Source organism: Gekko japonicus, unplaced genomic scaffold, assembly GCF_001447785.1.
Source record: "Gekko japonicus isolate JY-2015 unplaced genomic scaffold, Gekko_japonicus_V1.1 scaffold1165, whole genome shotgun sequence".
NCBI lineage: Eukaryota > Metazoa > Chordata > Lepidosauria > Squamata > Gekkonidae > Gekko > Gekko japonicus.
The window spans coordinates 53977-67883 of NW_015170311.1; the positions used below are offsets into that span (position 1 = coordinate 53977).

Genomic DNA, 13907 nt, shown 5'->3' on the forward strand with positions numbered 1-13907 from the left:
GCATATATTTTATAATCCACATTTAACAGTGATATTGGCCTATAATTTTTCATTTCTTTTTCATCGGTATTTTGTTTATGTATTAATGATATTATAGCTTCTTTCCATGTTTCTGGAATAGTTCCTTGCTCTTTTGCCAAATTACATATGTCCTTGAAAATTAAAGCTAACTGTTCTTCAAAGATCCTGACTTTGTTCTTCTGTAAATCTTTGTAACTTATGCTTCTGTACATAGCTTTGTATTTTCTCTATATCCACTATGGTCTTGCCATAAAGAGCTCTATAGTATTCTTCCATAGCTCTTTTAATTTCTTCGTTTGTACAAATCTCCTTCCCTTCTCTCCTCAGGACCTTGATAAAAGTTCTCTCCTTCTGTTGACGTAACCTATATGCCAGCCATCTTGTTGGTTTATTTGCATTTTCAAAAAAAGTTTTGTTTGGCAAAGAAAAGTGTCTTTGCCACTTCTTCCTTAAGTAAACAATTCATTTGATGTTGCAACATTATTAGTCTTCTTTTCTCTCCCTCCTTATTTGCTTTTATCATCATTATACTTTCTTGTACCTTTATCCGTTCTTTCAGATTCTCATATTTTTGTCTTCTTTGCTTATTAATTTTTGCTGCTTCCTGTATCAACAATCCTCTTGAGAATGCTTTCATTGTATCCATATCACTTCTATGGATGTTCCTTGTTTCTTATTTTCTCTAAAAAACATTGTCAGTTCCTCGTTCTTGATGTGGAAGCTGATTGGATGATTTCAGACCACTCACAGACTTTTAGCCTAACCTGCCTCACAGAGTTGTTGTGCAGATCAAAAGGGGGAGAGGAGAATGATGTGAGCTGCTTTGGGCTCCATTGTGGAGAAAGACTGTACTTTTCCTAGGTAGAGGCTGCAGGGAGGAGGGAGTAGATGGAAACCTGAAGTCAGAGGGGCAGATAACAGTACGTTGATGGTTGGCTGGGAAGGAAATAGGGTTGCTAACTCCAGGTTTGGAAATTCCTGGAGACTTGAGGGATGGAGCCTGGAGAAGGTGGAGTTTGAGGAGGGGTGGGACCTCAGACAATACAATGCCATAGACTCCACCCTCCAAACTAGCCATTTCCTCCCGGGGAACCACTGTTGCCAATCTCCAGGTGAGGACTGGAGATCACTCAGAATTACAACTGTTCTTCAGATGGCAGAGATCAGTTCCCCTGGAGAAAATGGTGGACTCTGTTTCATTATACCCAGCTGAAGTTGCCATAGCAAATTGATGCTGAGTGCCCAAGGCTGGAGCACCCGCCCAGACCCTCTTTCTAGAGCTCATTGTATTTATTTCCACAACGAGCCTTATTCCTAGTTTCTTATAATTACATTATTGCTTTAAAGATTCCATTTAATTGAATATTGGAGCCAGTATAGAAAGCAGCTGGTTAAGAAATAAATTTATCCACCTCCATTAAATGGTTAACATATAAACAAGCAGTGACAAGAAATCGATGCACATGTATTTTTTAAAATTATTCCATTTTAAATAAGTTGCTTTACAAGCACAAATGAGTGCAGTTACAATCGAGTTTCAAAAATAATACAACAAGTTTACAACAGCAGGATAAATGAAGAGGGGGAAAGGAATCATAGCAAAGTAATATCCTACATTCTAACACAGTTACCAAGCCATCTAATTATTAAACAACAATATGTATTCAGTTTATAATTATTGAAACTTACAGACTTGATTGAATGCAAGCAATCACATATGTCCACATAGTTTCACATTGTTGTAAACACTAGTCCTTTTGTAGAAGAGTGAGTTTAATCAAATGTTAGGAACCAGATTTGATTTCTAGTATCTAACAAAAAGAAGTCTGGCAGCTATAGTTAAATTTAAACAAATAGGCTATACCCCTTTTGTTATCATAGATGCATAGTTAAGCAAGAATACCTCTGAAGTCATAGGAATTTCCCTATCAAGACCAGTACTCATCAACTTCTCTATCCTTGCCCAGTACTTCTTTGCTGGAGCCTCAAGCATGCACATATATTTTTACGCCATACGACAAAACATATTGTGATGTGAAATTATAAATAAGCTTTGTGTTTCTCATTGAGAGACACAATAACACTCATTGCTAAAAATACTAGGCACCACAGTGAAATTTCTAAGCACCGTGGCAACCTGGCACCTGGGATTTGTCAAGCCTTGGCATAAAGGCATATTTGACTGTAATGGGGAAGGGATCAGTTATAGTAGAAGAGCAGCAATAGTGAGGTGGGATAATGGTGGGGAAATGGCTACTAGAAGGTGGATCTCCTGATGGCACCTGGTATTTTTGGCCACTGTGTGACAGAGTGTTGGACTGGAAGGGCCATTGACCTGATCCAACATTGGCTTCTCTTATGTTCTTATGTTAACATCAGTGGTGCATGGTAAAGGCTTAGATGAGAATAGCTTGGTCAAGTGAGCATGGGAAGACGAGAAAACCAAGCTGATCAGCCCTTCTGGTACAACAACAGGCTTTGGCTCACCCATTCCCTCCCCCTGCAAATGGACAGCAGTGCAGGAGAAGGCAATTGATAGACTGACACTGATCATCAATGCCACTGAAATGTCTGCACCAAGTGGCCCCTGAGACACTGGCAGAGTTCATGGGGCTTGGCACTCCTGTTGGCTGTCTGCAGCCTTCCAGTACAGGGGCCTCCTGGGAAATTATCCTGTAAGTGAAGTGGTCTTTCTGCCCTGCAAATGAAATAGGAGGTAATGATTAAAGAAGGTAAAGGAAGAGGAAGAACTGGAAGAGGAAAAAATGATGAGGGAGAAAAGTAGGAACATCAGAGCAAATCATTTTGGTATTATCACTGAAGATGGAAGCAAGGTCTTGAGTTGAAAGCGAGGAGGGTAGAGGTGAAGGCAGGTCTTGGCAGAGCACCAGAGAAGAAGCAGCATTGAGAATTCCTAAAATTTAAAGGGATGTGGAATCAGGGAGATGTGAAAGTATTGCATAAGTGGGTAGGTGACAGACTAAAGGAAAAGGAATGATTCAGGGCTCCTCAGGCAACCAAACTGCATGTCTGTTGTGAATAATACTCTGTATTCTGACATCATTGTCTGATAGTGCATGCTAGGAGGGAATGAATCAGAAAAGCTTATGGTGAATATTAGATGGAGGATTTTCAAGGGTACACCATAGCTTAATACAGTACAGTGCAAGGACCTGGAAATGCCATCAGCTTATGAAACAGCATTCCATGGGCCTCGGCGTTTAGTCATGCCAGCCACATGACCACGGAAATGTCTTTGGACAGCGCTGGCTCTTCGGCTTGGAAGCAGAGATGAGCACCGCAACCCTAGAGTCCGATTTGACTGGCTTTCGAGCAAAGGATTTTCAAGGGTACACCATAGCTTAAAACCAAAGCAACAGTCTTCAGCTTTTTCACATGCAGGACCCACCTTTAATGCTGGGACCTGCAAGCACATTACAGAAAGTAATGTGCTAGACTGGTGACAGGAAAAGATGGAGCCAGAGTAGTAACCTCAATGTTAGAGGCTATGCACTGCAATAATCCATGGAGCATTGGTGGACTAACTGGCAGGGGCAAGGTAGGCGGGCCAGGCCAGGGGAAGTGGAAAAAGGCAAAGGAGAGCTGTTATGGGGAAGGAGGATCTCTGAACTTGCCTGTGGTTAAAACAATTCTCTTCAACATGGTGTGACCTTGCCTTACTATCTTGTTAGTCCTCTTACTGTGTGTGCAAGGTGATGCTGGAGATATGGCACCCTTGTTGTCTAACGATGGCCGCGGTCACACGGAGCATCAGGCCCCTATGAACACTAGCAGCAGGTCCTGACAAAAAGCAGCAAGTAATGGCAGCTCTGAAGGAGCTTGCAACCAAGTAGGTAGAGGACCATGACTGAAAGCTGTTGAACGAAGAGCTGGTAAAGGCTGGTAACACAGGCTGGGATGTTACTGGGGCATCAAGGTTGACAACTGTTAATGAATTGGCCTGGCTCATCCTGGAATCCAGTGCTTCCCCTTCTTTGACAATATTTGTGCGTTATTCAGCTGGAGAAAAGCTGGCTTATTTAAGGAAAGAGTTGCCATCAGGAACTCCAACAAACGTAATATCAGCACCCATTAAGTGCAGATTAGGGTAGAACAAAATAAAAACTGAGGAAGTGAAGATCCATTTTAAGTGTCCTGAGTATATGTGAAAGTTATTTTCATTATTTGACCATCATTGGTTGTTCAGTAGTTGTACTTACTTAAGCTCCGTGACTATAGATCAGGAGAAAAAACAAAACAAACAAACAAAAATGCAACCTAGCTTCGTAGGGTTTTCAGCGTTTTATGCCTTTTAATTTATTTATTTTACTTATTGTATCACTGTTTGTCCCCCCCCCCTTCTAATAAAGAAAGACTGAAAGGATGCTCATGATAGATATGGTGCAGACCAACAGTTGAAGTTCATTAATAATTGGAATGTTGTAGAGTATGAAGTAATGAATACTAATTACTCCTTTCATGTCTGACAGCACTCTGCGGACCAATACATCAGCTCAGACTTTAATTTGGTACTAGTAATGGTTTTATCAATAGTACATTAATTCTGTGTTTGAAAAGACATACAGTTGAACCTGACCCACACTGTAGCTAGTGCTGTCATAAAATGACCACATACTGACAACAACTGGGTAATTACAAATAATTAGATATACTGAGCTTCAGACAATCCTAATTTTAAATAAAATACATTTTATGATACCAATCGACAGAATGCATTGCTGGGAAGATTTATCAACTTGTGTTCCTTCCAAAGCATTACTAGCTTTACATGTTAGTAAACCTGATGATCTGTGAAGCAACTTCATAAAATTACATCCCACCTCTGGTTTGTTGAGGCTGTTCTTTGGCTGAAATCTTGTTATATTAAGGAAGTTACTGAAAGAACAGATTACAATATTATCAACATACCTAGTTTGCCATTTGATAATAAATATATGTTAGAGTAGTAGCAAGCCTAGGTTTTGATCCAGAGACAGTTGTGCGCAACACGTTGTTGCACATGACTTGAGTTTTAATGCATGAATAGTAACTGCTGTAATTGCCTAGGATAGCATTCAAGCATGTGCATTCCCATCCTCATGACAAAATGTATGCAATTTGGCCTTCACTGAGGACTATGTATGGTTCCCAATTCAGTTACAAGAACCATACACCAAACCTGGTTTACTGTATGTAGATATGCAGCCAGAGACTTCTCACATGCATCAGTTAGATGCATGCATTGATCCTGACCCATCAAGCAATATATAACACCTTATACAATATTAATTCTGCTTCAAGGTGTACAGTACTTTTTAAAAGTCAGATGACATGTTTACCTGATGTTATTAACCTTTGTTGCAAACATACTTTCCATTTACATGTGATGACACAGTTCTCTGTATCTTCATGCAACAGTAAGATGCTTAACTCAGTTGCCACACAGAATGGCTTTTTTTTGCCTTGAACCTCATGCCAGCTGTGCAACTTTCTGTTGGAATTTCCCCACCCCTACACTAGTTTGACCAACTTGTACAGTTTTCCTGCTGTGATTGCTAAGTAACAACTCCTCTCTGCCATTCTGTGCACCTCTGCATTAGCAGCTGGAGTTCACGTTGTACGTGGAAGCTTTTAATTTCAAACAGCAGGCCTCAAAATAAGGCTTTTTAGAGGCTCTTTGAAAAGTACTCCCCCCCCAAAGTAAGAAGATATTGTTCGTATTTGCTTTCTTGCCCAGAAATCTGTCTGCCACCTTTCTTTACCTTTACTGTACTCTTGTGAAATGCAGTCCTGAGATGTTCCCTTTTTGTCCTTTTTTAACTGTTAGGAGGCTTAGCAGAAAGTGGTTGCTTTGATAAATGTGTCAGCATTCTAAAAATAGTGACGACAGTTCTGGAATTCAACTGCTACTCTTTCTTATACCTTTCCATCCCACTTTTTTGTTGTGACTCTAGTCAAGTCAGTTATGCAGCAGGGACATAGTCCATTTTCTGGGAGGGAGTTCAAAACATCATGAGATGTAAGGGAGGATAGGTGCTGTTGTTTAAGAGACCAGGGATCTCCAGGCAGCTAAAGAGGTGCAAATATCATGGGTAGTAAATTATCAAGATGCAAAGAAAGATAAAAATGAGATAAGATCATGGAGGGATCTGAAGGTAAGGAGAAGAGTTTGTGTTAGATAGTGGACTGGATAGGAAGCCAATGTAGAGATTGAAGCAAGGTATATTCATTGGTTTGTCCTGCTAAGGAACATGTTTTTAGAGATTCTTTAAATATATTGTCAAAGGCTTTCACAGCCAGAGTTCATTAGTTATTGTAGATTTTACGGGCTGTATGGCCATCGTCTTGGCATTGTAGAACCTGATGTTTCGCCAGCAGCTGTGACTGGCATCCTCAGAGGTATAGCACAGAAAGATGGAGTAGTCTCTGTGTCAGGTTCTACAATTTCTTTAAATAGCTCCAGTTTTTTCCGTAGGTGGAAGTGCAGTACCTCCTTATAACAGTTTATCTGAAGTTTTCTGACCATGTCACCTGCACAGTAATAGAAAAAGGCCAGGTTTACTACACCTTGATCTTGAGTGCTGACCTCTACATAAATGTCTTTGGCTGAATCTGACAAATTGATTCTGTTGTCCTTCTCCCCAACCCCGTTGACTATCATCATAGCGGAATCATAAGAGAGCAATAGCACAAATATTTAGTTTTCCCAGAACTGTGATTAAAAGAAAAAGACTCTAGCTTCAGTGATAAAACTCACTGAATCATTGTGCAATGCTTGTCTTTCATAGCTGATAACCACAGAAATTGGTGGTATAATTTATTACTGATGTACACTGAGCAACAATAAAATAGTTTCAGTGTAAACGCTGCAGAATGCTTTTACAATGAGTCATTTTAATATTGTAATAGCACAGGGTTGTTCCCCAGGTAAATTTCTCGGTAAATAAAGTAAAAAGAATGAGTTATAACATGGCCCTCTTTGTTCTGTAGTTAATCTGTGAATCCAATATTCCATTATCCTTTACAACATGAAGCAGCATAGTGTACTCACTGCAAAAGTTTACCGTACTGTACAATGCATCTAAATTTTGCAACTTTGCTGGCAACTTGGAACATGGATAATTTTTGACATAATTTTGTTGAAATTAGAAGATAACTGAAGAGAAAAATATTATTTATGGATTAGCAGTCAAATTTGGCACTCTTTTCCATGATTTCTGCTCCTAGTAATGATAGGAGTATACAAACAGAGGAGGACTTTGTACTTTCCCCCCCTAACGGATGAGCCTTCTTTTTTCCACCTTTTCATAGATCAGTACTTTTCTAATTTTAGTACTGCTACCCTGTTTTGCTCTTTTCTTTACTGTCCACCCTTTTGTAAATTGTTGCTTGTTTTCAGTTAAGTTTATTTTAGACAAATGATACCTGACCAGGGTTTTTTTAAAAGTTAAATAATTGCTCTGGAGAAAGAAGTGGTTGATTTCTTGATGACATCATAGACATCAAGCAATTATCACTGTGTACAGCTTGCTTCTGCTGCGAGTCACAGAACTGGCTTAAGCTTGGTCTGGGAAGGATGACCAAAACGGCGAGAGTATATTCCCACAGCTGTCCCACTGATAATTTTAGTTATATCTGGGTGTGCTATTATACAGGCTGGGAGAGCCAAAATATTTAACTTCACTGGTTTCATGCTGGAAGTCAAGTCACATCAGTGCTTCAGTCTGTGTTGTTCCCAAGCCAATCTAGTTTGCTAAGAGATGGTTCTTGTTGAGAAAGGCATTTGGAGGGTAGGATGCTGACATGTGCATATACAGGTTTTAATTTAGATGAATACAGAATTAGCCAGAAATTGAAGGTCTGAGTTTGAGGGGATGGGATAAATTATTTTTTTTAATATCTTATTTAATATTATTTATTTGAATTGAGCTCAGGTATATCAAGATTGAAGACAAAGAATGTGAATTCAACAAGAATTTCCGTCTCATCCTTCACACTAAGCTGGCTAATCCCCACTACAAACCAGAACTGCAAGCTCAGACCACTCTCATTAATTTCACAGTCACAGAGGATGGGCTGGAGGACCAGCTGCTGGCTGAGGCTGTTAATATTGAACGTCCTGATTTGGAGAAAGTTAAGGTAAACCCACGTGTTCATTAGTTGTGCCTCATCAGTTTCAGTATGCTCCACATCACAAGTACATTGTGTTGGATCCAAAGGTTGTCTTCCTCTGATGGAAGGCACTTCCACCAGTGATGGGGAGGATGATTTTCTTTGATTCCACTTCCCACTTTGTCCCCTGTCATTTGGTGCAGTATTTTCAGGATCTTGGAGGTCTGCATCCAGATGGAAGAGGCAAGAAAGTTTCAGAGGGTAGCTGTGCTAGATTCAAGTCCAGTAGCAGCTTAGATATGGACAAGATATGGGGAGTATAAGGAAGTGAAGGGAATGAAAGGAGAGTTGACTCTTGAAAATAAAAGTTTGTTGGTCTTAAAGGTGCCACTGGACTCAAACTTTGGTCTTCTTGGCATTGTTTCTGAAGGATTATTTGGTTAGCAGAGTGCTCAAGGCACATAACGCAGCAGAGTCTATCTGGTTTGTATATGCTGACATGAAATAAAGTTACACATAGAGCATCTTTATCTTTGCAAAACTAATATGAGTCCTTTATTGTAAGGAACTCCATTCTAGACAAGATAGAGTAGAGATAGTATTCTAATCTTGTCTAACTACCTAGGATAGATAGAGATGCAGGAAGCATGTCCTTCCCTCATGGTGCCAAGACGGAGAAGAGTAGCACAGTATGGAGAGAAGGTGTCAGATTGGAATGAAGGAAGATTCCCCGAGAGTAGTAATCTACACATCAAAGGGATAGCATCAGAACAGTAGAAGGAAAGGATGATTAGTGTCCTAGCCTATCTATGTCTCTGACTCTGTTATAGTCCCCCTCTGAAGTCTGACGCTAAGAGACAGCACAAAATCCTTCACTTCCAACAACCCCCCTCAGTGTCTCATGACTTCAGTACAAGATTCATCTTCTTTCTTAGAGTTTCAAAGCGAATTCTAGGGAGTGGCTTAGTGAGAACATCTGCAATAACTTCTTCTGTTGGACAGTAGGTCAGCTTGATAATTTCTTCTCTTTGCAATTTTCTCACTAGGTGATACTTTATGTCCATATGTTTGGTACACATGTTTGCATCTTCTTGTTTAGACAGCTGAATGCAGCTTTAGTTGTCTTCATGAATTTGTATGGATTGTGGTACATCCATACCTAGATCTGTCAGTAGCTGGCATAGCCACTGTATTTCTTGACAACCTTGTGCAGCTGATATGTATTCAGTTTCAGTGGTAGATACTGAGGGCCTTTGAGGAGCAGGATACTGCATGGTGGGCAGTGTTGATTTGTTGATTTGTTAAACTGGACAACTCATTGATGAGGGAAATGGCAGTTTTCTGGGAAGCCTCAGGTAGTTCTGGAATCAAAGTGGACAGTTGGTTTGACAGGTGCTACAAAAATGTTGTGTCTGAACAGTTCTTTATTCACTTCCTATTGATAATCCATGTTTCAACTGAAACATTTCCATTATGTTTTCCAGTCTCTTTTGACAAAGCAACAGAATGAATTCAAGATTCAGCTGAAGCACCTGGAGGATGATCTGCTATTTCGTCTTTCAGCCGCAGAGGGCAATTTCTTGGGAGACACTGAGCTGGTGGAGAAACTGGAGTCAACAAAGTCAACAGCTACAGAGATAGAGCTCAGGGTAGTTGCAACTTCCATGTTCAGTTTTTGTTGATTTGCAAACTATCTTGAGCTTTCCAGATAATGTGCATGGGAGAATAGTTGTATGAATCATAAGTACAGAAAGGAGAAAGAGACTTTAACTTTCCCACATGTCAGTCTAAAGTCGTTTAGTCAGAACAATTTCATACTGAACTAAAATATACACTAATAATTTTGCTTACTTCTTTTTAAGATTCCCCCCCTGATGTTTGCAGCGGGGGTGAGGATTAAGTAACCTACAAATTGGAAAACCTCTTGTTTTCTTTCCCTGTATTCAATTAAGATAATCTCCCCCATCATCTTCAAGTGTGAATATGTTGAAAATCTGGTTGGATTCACCAGAAGAGCTTACAGAAAGAGCAGATTTTTCAGTGTCTTCCCTTTCCTCAAGCAGCTTGTCTTTTGCACCATAAATGCTCTCTGAGGATCAAGGGAGACTTGTGAACAAAACCTCTCACAGAATGGGGGCAGGGGGGCTGAAGTGATTCTGAGGAATCAGGAAGATTGTTTTCCTCCCCCTCCCAAACATAGGCATAGACTACATGGGGGGCTGGGGGGCCCAAAAATTTTTTTCAGGGGGGACTGAGCCTCCCCGGGCAAAAGAGAGCTCTGAAAAGGCAGCCCACCAGCTGCTGGATTTAAAGGGTAGAAAACCCTTGCAGGGCTCTCCTTGCTTCCCCCCATTTAGAAGTGGGGGGAAGCAAAAGGGAGGTCTGAAAAGGCAGCCTGCCCTTTAAAGACAGCAGCCAATGGGTCCACCCGCTGGCTTTAAAGGGCAGGAAACCCTTGCAGGGCTCTCCTTTCTGCCCCCCATTTAGAAGCAGGGGGAAGCGAAAGGGAACTCTGAAAAGGCAGCCTGCCATTTAAAGCCAGCAGCTGGTGGGTCCACTCGCCGACTGCTGGCTTTAAAGGGCAGAAACCCTTGCAGGGCACTCCTTGTGTCCCCCTGTTTAGAAGCAAAAGAGAAAAGGCAGCCTGCCCTTTAAAGCCAGCAGCTGGCAGGTCCACGCACCGGCTGCTGGCTTTAAAGGGCAGGAAATCTTTGCAGGGCTCTCCTTTGCTTCCCCCCCTACTTGTTCCCCCAGGGGAGGGAGCGAAAGGGAGCCCTGAAATGGCTGCCCGCCCTTAAAGCCAGCAGCTGACAGGTGGATTCACGAGGCTGCTGGCTTTAAAGAGCAGGGAGCCATTTCAGCCCTCCTGTTGGCTCTCTCCCCCTCCCTTAGAAGGGGGGAAGCCAAACTGAGCAATGTAATGGCTTCCTGCCAGTAGAGGGGATCTCTCTTTCCTTTTTCTTCTTATTTCCACCCCTTCCTTCCTCTCTCCCTATCTATTTTCTTTTTTTCTTTCTTTCCCTTTTTCTTTCCATTTTCTATTTCTTTCTCCCTTTTTCCATTTCTTTCCCTCTTTCCATTTTCTATTTCTTTCTCCCTTTTTCCATTTCTTTCCCTTTCCCCCTTTCTTTCTTTCTATTTCTTTCTGCCCTTGTTTTCTTTTCTTTCCATTTCTTCCTCTCCATTTCTTTCTTTTCCTTTCTTTTCATTTTTTCTTTCCCTTCTTTCCCCTTTTCCCACCCTTTCCCTTCCTTTCCTTCATTCACTTTCCCCCTTTCTTTTCCTTTCTTTCCCCCCTTTCTTTCTTTCCATTTCTTTCTTTCCTCCATTCCCTTCCCCTATTCTTTTATTTTGTTTGTTTGTTTCTTTCCCTTTCTTTATTTTCCTTCATTCCCTTTCCTCTTTCCCCATTTCTTCATGGCTAGGGGGGTTCCCAAGGTTTCCCAGCCCCCTCTAAATTTCTGGGGAGCCCCTTCCAAAATCCTACATGGCTTTGCCTCCATAGATAGTGACAATGGCCTGTGATGTCACTGGCTCCTCCCTTTGATGTCACTAGGCCTCGGTTCTTTTAAGGACCTAGAATAGCAATGCCTCTGGCCCAGCCCTCCCCCCCCACCCCGGGAAATTGGAAAGTCTACACCCTTGCTCCTGAATGCAAAATGTGAATGCAAGAGGGAGCCAGTGGTGTTTTTACTTGAATCCCCATCATCACTGCAGCCCCTCCCCCATCCAATGTTGTATTTTATTTGTGAGCTCCCTTTAATGTCAGAGAGGAATTTCAGGACAAACAGCAAGCTGCTTGGGAAGAGAAAGGTGGGGGGGAATCTGCTTCCACCAAGACCTTTCCTGATCTCTTCCACTAGAATCAATCCATCCCTATGTTCTGAAATAAGGAAGAGGATTTGCCTACCTCAGAACTGAAAACTCTGGCGCTTCCAAACTTATTTTTCATGATTTCTTGTCTCTATCAAGATTCATTTTTTTACTTTGTCAGGAAAGTAGTTGGAGTTTTGTTTTGTTGTAGCCATTATATACAAGTGGGATTATATTTTTGTTGGGGAAGCACAATATCATTAAAACTATTTACTTAAACAGTTTCCAACCTGCACTTAGTCTAGGAATACTCCCAAGGCTGCTTGTATTAAATACATAAACACATTCAGTAATAAACAATGAAACCGGCAATAATGACAAGCAGATACTGACAACCATAAATCTAGCACTTTTAAAAATTAATCCAGCAAAAATAATAATGAAGAAGCAAGTGCAGAAGTGAAAAGGAAAACAATCTTTTAAAAAGGAGAGAACAGAAATGTTTTCACTGGTTGCCAAAAACTGACCAAACTAGGCACCAGGCAAATCTTGTGAGGAAGGGAAGGCATTCCACAGATAAAATACCACCAGAGAGAAAGCCATCCTCTTAGTCGCCACCCATATCACCTCTGATAGTGGAGGTACATGGAAATCATTGTTTTCAGAGGATTTAATCAATGAGCAAGTATTATAGGGGAACAGCTATGACTTCCAGTGCCATCCTAAGCAGAGTTACACTCTTCGAAGTCCATTGAAATCAATGGGCTTTAGAAGGGTGTAACTCTCTTTAGGATTACCCTGCCAGTCATAACTTTGGTGCCAGCTCAACTGGGTATAAAGCATTGTCAATTGTGCTGAGAACTGTATCAAAGTCAATGGAGCTCTTTTAGTCGTGGCTGCATTTTGCACTAACTGAAACTTTTGAACTGTTTTCAAGGACTACCCCACATCTCTAAAACCAAAGGACATTTTTAAAAGCCCTCACACACATGCACACAAATTCCACCTCGCATCGACTCAGACTGGCTGCTGTTTCTCTAATTTCTCACCCTGGCAATTCTAAACCTAGTACTGGACAATATACAACGATCACAGAACAAACAATGAAATAATTAATAAAACAATTGGTTGCCAGGCCAAAGCCTATAATAATAAAGTTGGAGTTAACTAGAGTACTAGAGAGAACACTAAAATGAAGAAAACTTTTATTTATTGGTATTAGCAAGAAACCCAAATTTTGAACTGTGGCTTTTGACTGCTGTTCTCACTCTGACATCCTTGGGGAAGCAATAACTTTAAAGAAGACCATATGCAAAAATCTTGGTTGCTTGCTAGGTTTTCTTGTTGCATCTGTTGCTGCTATTCTGGGTTTTTCAACTGACTGTCCTTGTGTGCTAAGGCTTTCATCTCAGCAGTTCTCCTGTTCCCTAGTACAAACTGGAAGCAATGTTTCTCCTTGTAAAAGTATCCTGTTTTCCCTCTTTTTATATAGTATATTTTATTGTTTTCCACATCACATGTTCATAACACAAATATCATACAATTTTCGAATGATATACAAACTATTCCTTCCATTTTTACTCTATAGCACTGCCAGTGTCTACTTAATATAAATAAAATTATTTTCTTATTCACTACCAGTGATTGCTTGTTAAACAATTACTATCATCTCCTTGAACTCCTTGACAAATAGTACATAATTTAATAAACAGATAACTAATGCGGTGGCTCAAGTGGTTAAGACGCTGAACTGCAGGCTGTGGAAGGTCAGTAGTTCAGCAGTTCGAGACCCGGGTGCCGCATGATGGAGTGAGCTCCCGTCTCTAGTTCCAGCTCCTGCCAACCTAGCAGTTCGAAAGCAAGAAATGGCAAGTAGATAAATAGGTACCGCTTCGGTGGGAAGGTAACAGCGTTCCATGCGCCTTGGTGTTTAGTCATGCCGGCCACATGACCACGGAAAC

The 13907-nt window shown here is 40.9% G+C and overlaps 1 protein-coding gene across 1 annotated transcript in view; it reads left to right on the forward strand.

Moving 5' to 3' along the window:
- The window catches only part of LOC107116122 (dynein heavy chain 11, axonemal-like), a gene marked incomplete at its 5' end in the record, with an annotated part of 122608 nt that overhangs the window by 53316 nt on the left and 55385 nt on the right, over positions 1–13907 (forward strand). The window contains 2 exons of the mRNA XM_015417993.1: positions 7956–8160; positions 9618–9782. Of these exons, the coding sequence (XP_015273479.1) occupies positions 7956–8160; positions 9618–9782 (370 nt within the window). The remainder of the gene's footprint in view (positions 1–7955; positions 8161–9617; positions 9783–13907) is intronic.